This window comes from Fistularia commersonii, chromosome 28 (assembly GCF_037954325.1).
Source record: "Fistularia commersonii isolate RoL2024-O1a breed Wild chromosome 28, RoL_Fcom_v1.0, whole genome shotgun sequence".
In the NCBI taxonomy this organism is placed as follows: Eukaryota; Metazoa; Chordata; class Actinopteri; order Syngnathiformes; family Fistulariidae; genus Fistularia; species Fistularia commersonii.
Genome location: NC_141311.1, coordinates 6,145,001 through 6,148,558, shown reverse-complemented (window position 1 = coordinate 6,148,558; position 3,558 = coordinate 6,145,001). Strand labels below are relative to the sequence as shown.

The 3,558-nt window shown below is 51.3% G+C and overlaps 1 protein-coding gene across 1 annotated transcript; it reads right to left on the bottom strand.

Annotated features, from left to right (window-relative positions):
• Positions 1–271: 271 nt before the first annotated feature.
• On the bottom strand, positions 272–3,339 carry uncx (UNC homeobox). The gene is made up of 3 exons (XM_086176053.1): positions 2,971–3,339; positions 2,329–2,504; positions 272–1,573 (listed from the first exon to the last, which is right to left on the bottom strand). The coding sequence occupies exons 1-3, from the start codon at positions 3,227–3,229 to the stop codon at positions 581–583; spliced, it is 1,428 nt and encodes a 475-aa protein (XP_086032179.1). The 5' UTR covers positions 3,230–3,339; the 3' UTR covers positions 272–580.
• Between the last annotated feature and the right edge of the window lie 219 nt (positions 3,340–3,558).

Here is a 3,558-nt window from a genome sequence, read left to right as displayed (position 1 = left end):
TAATTACTTTCATATCAAAACTCTGCAGGAGTGGAGCGGCTCCTTTTCGCCTCCGGCTCGTAACCTCATTTCAGCGGGGGCTTATAGATGAATAAATTTGTTAAGGCAATATACAAAGTACAACATGAGATTTCTTAAGAAAGGCCTTAGTGCTACAGCAGCCCTGCACTGTGTGCTGCTATTTAAGGTCTCACACGGTTTGAGGTGCTTGTATACAATAGATTTATTTAAGAAAAAAAACTTACATATATAAATAGTATAATACCTTTTTTTACAGCTCTTGAGGATTTTTGTTGGTCTGGCGGTCTTGTTGTTTGACAAGTTATCACACATTGAAGGATATCTCTCTCAACACACGCACACGCACACGCACGCACAGGCAGACAGACAGATAGACAGACAGACAAGGGGAGGAGGAGGAGGAAGAGGAGGAGATCACATTGTCAGAACATCAGCAGAGGGGAACCCTAGCGATTAGATGTATCTAGTTTGTGTTTACGCTTTGGCCTAATGGAAAGTGTCGCTTCGAAGCTATTCGTTTGTTTTGTTTTGTTTGTTGTGGTTTTTACCCCCCGAGGATTTATTCCATGTCGACATCTTCTTTAGAGTCTTGCTTTGAGTCTGGCGGGCTGCCGGCCGGGTCCTTCTCTAAATGCTCTTTTCTGTCCGCGTCCACGCCGGGACTGCTGTGCCGTGGACCGTGTTCGTGGGCGCAAGCGACAGGAGTCTGGCTCGTCTTGCCGTGCGGCGACGCCGTCCGGTCCCCCGCCTCCTCCTCCTCCTCCTCCGCCACCGGGTGTCCTCTCGGCGCGACCCCGGCGGGGTCCGGCGAGCCGCCCCCACGCCCCGCCGGGCCCGCGGGGGCGCCGCAGCGGGGCCCCGGCTGGGGTCTCTCCGCCGGGCCGTCGCCGGCACCGTCCGACGCGGCCGCGGACGCGCTTCTCAGGGCAGTCTGAGGAACAATGAATCCGAGAGGCTGCGTGATGGGGTAGAGCAGGAAGTGTCCCTTCCCTATCAAAGGCCGGGAGGGGGGCAAGGCCGCGGGGGTGCGTCTCGGTCTGGAGTCCGACAGGAGGCTCTCCACGCTGAAAGGGTTGAGTTTCTGCAGGCCGGAGCTCCGGCCGCTCCCGGAGCACAGGCTCGACCGGTGGCCGGCGTCTGGCGAGTCCAGCTCGGCCGCGCTGGCCTCCCGGTCCGGGTGTCTTTGGTTGTGGTCGGGGGTCTGCAGGGAGGGGGGGGTTTGGTCGCAGCTCGATTGCGTTTGGCTCCCGGCGTCAAAAGGCGCGCCGGGGTTGTGGTCGCTGTCGGTGACGTGCGACAAGCCGCTGTCGCTGTCCGATCCGGGCGTGTGAAATAAATCCCCGTGGAGAAGTTTGTTCTGGGACTTGAGCAACCGGCGCTCCTGCTTGCGTTTCTTCTTCTCCAGCCGGTCCAGCTCCCTGCGGGCGATCTCCTCCGGGTCCATGGGCTCCCCGCTGCAGGTGGTGGGATGTGCGTTGTGAGCGGGTCGCCCCGGACCTTTCTTGGTGTTCTCCTTTTTCCTCCATTTGGCTCTTCGGTTTTGAAACCACACCTGGGGGCGGAGGGGGGTATGCAGGGTTACATAGTGGATTAAAAAAAAAAAACATTTATACTGATCTTGATCTTGATTCTCCAACTAGGCCTTTTAATTAGGGCCTTGGATTTAAAGCCACTGACAGATAAAATTCTCCTTGAAACTTCATATATCGACGATAAGAGTTTAAAAAGTCTTTCTGAAATTGATCTAAAATAACGTTAAACGTGGTATCCTGTGACAGCTCTTTAACAGTGGGGGGCTATGAAAAAAATCTATCAATGAAAGACTGAGACACTGATCGATTAACTCATGGATAATCAATTCAGCGGGGGGGAGGGGGGAGTTCAGGCCCATAATAATTCTGGAAAAAACACATATCGTTAAACAATAATATTAATAAATAATAATATTAATGATAAATTCCAGGATAATGATCAGAAAGAAATCATACATAACAGAGAATAGTTCATGTTCTAAAATGCCATTCATTTTTTTTCAATTATATTATAAATTGTTATTAAATGGTGGTGTGTGTGACCCCCAAGAAAAAATGTGTGTTTGCAGTTTGACAAAATGAAAGTTTGAGCAATTGCTAGGCGTGAATAAGCAACAAGGAAACATAACATTAGTTCTGAAAATACCTATTAAATAATAATAACAACAACGACGACAATAACAATAATAATAATAATAATAATAATAACGATAATGATAATAATAATAATAATAATAATAATAAAGCGGGTAAATTGAAATAGGCGGGTGTTTACCTGAACCCTTGATTCTATCAAGTCCAAGCGGAGAGCCAGAGCTTCCCTCATGAACACGTCGGGATAGTGGCTCTCATTGAATGCCTTTTCTAATTCTTCCAGTTGCCAGCCGGTGAAATTCGTGCGGGTTCTCCGTCTCTTACAGCCCGGGCTATCCTTGTCCGGGTCCCCCGAGTCTGCAAAACACAACATTTCCACCAGCGTTTTAAACAAAGGCGCAGGTACATTTTATATGCAAACTTTAGCCCATGTGTGTGTGAAGGGGGGTGCATTCGTAAATTTCGCCGTTATTGAACACACACACACACACACACATATGCATAACACACTCCTGGAGCCTGCAGCCCTACGGCCAGCCCGTCACCTCCCCGCAGATGTGTCCGCTGTGCACCGGAGCATCGTCCGCCGCCTCTCGGTGACAGAGACGGGGGTGGGAGGCAGGGCGTGGGGGGAACTGCTCCGAGCCTGCGTGGGGGGCTCGGCTTTTTTTTTTCACACGATCCGCGGAGAGGATAACATCCTGCCTTTGTTTCTGTTCTTTCTCTCTTTTGGCCTCGGTGCAACGAGCCGACCCGGAGGAGAGGGTTTATTGTGCGTGGTGGTGGGAGGGTGGGGAGGGGAATGAGGGTGGGGGTCTCTTACCTGACAGTTTGTACTGCTGGTTATCTCCGTTCATCCCGCAGCCCGAAGACAAGAGGGGGTTGGAATTACCCACCGACGCCGTGCAGGAACCATTGAGTAATCCGTCTATCGAGAAGGGAACCGCGGATGCGGACTGAAGTTGATGCCCGGCTAATTCGTAGACGTGATGGTGGCTCAGATGGTACGGGAAGCCCACCATCCCGCCGAGGGAGCCTCCGAACTGGGCGTGAGGCGGATCCAGTATCCTGCTGTCCATCATCCCGCAGGCAAGAGGAAACCACGTCTGGAGGCCGGCGATGGGAATTTAAAAAGCATGCAGCGAGCGTGGCCAACGAGGAGGGGACATGATGTGAGAGGGAGGGATGAGCTCTACTTTATCCACATGAACCTCCCAATAATTAGCCCGGGCTGTGGGAATATGAGACCCAATGAGAAGCGGTAATGGGCTCTGACGTCAGAGACGCGCTCTGCAAACGCTCCCCGTATCGATTGCTAATTAAGGCTGACATCCACCTCAATAAACAATATCAGAGCTGTCACAACAAGACAAGAGGGCTTTGATAAGAACTACATCGCTACTACACGGAG

Coding starts and splice junctions, on each gene's coding strand:
- uncx (XM_086176053.1), bottom strand. CDS start 3,229: ATGATGGACAGCAGGATACTGGATCCGCCTCACGCCCAGTTCGGAGGC. Junction 2,505..2,970: donor CCAGCAGTACAAACTGTCAG/GTAAGAGACCCC, acceptor TGTGTTTTGCAG/ACTCGGGGGACCCGGACAAG. Junction 1,574..2,328: donor TGATAGAATCAAGGGTTCAG/GTAAACACCCGC, acceptor CTCCGCCCCCAG/GTGTGGTTTCAAAACCGAAG.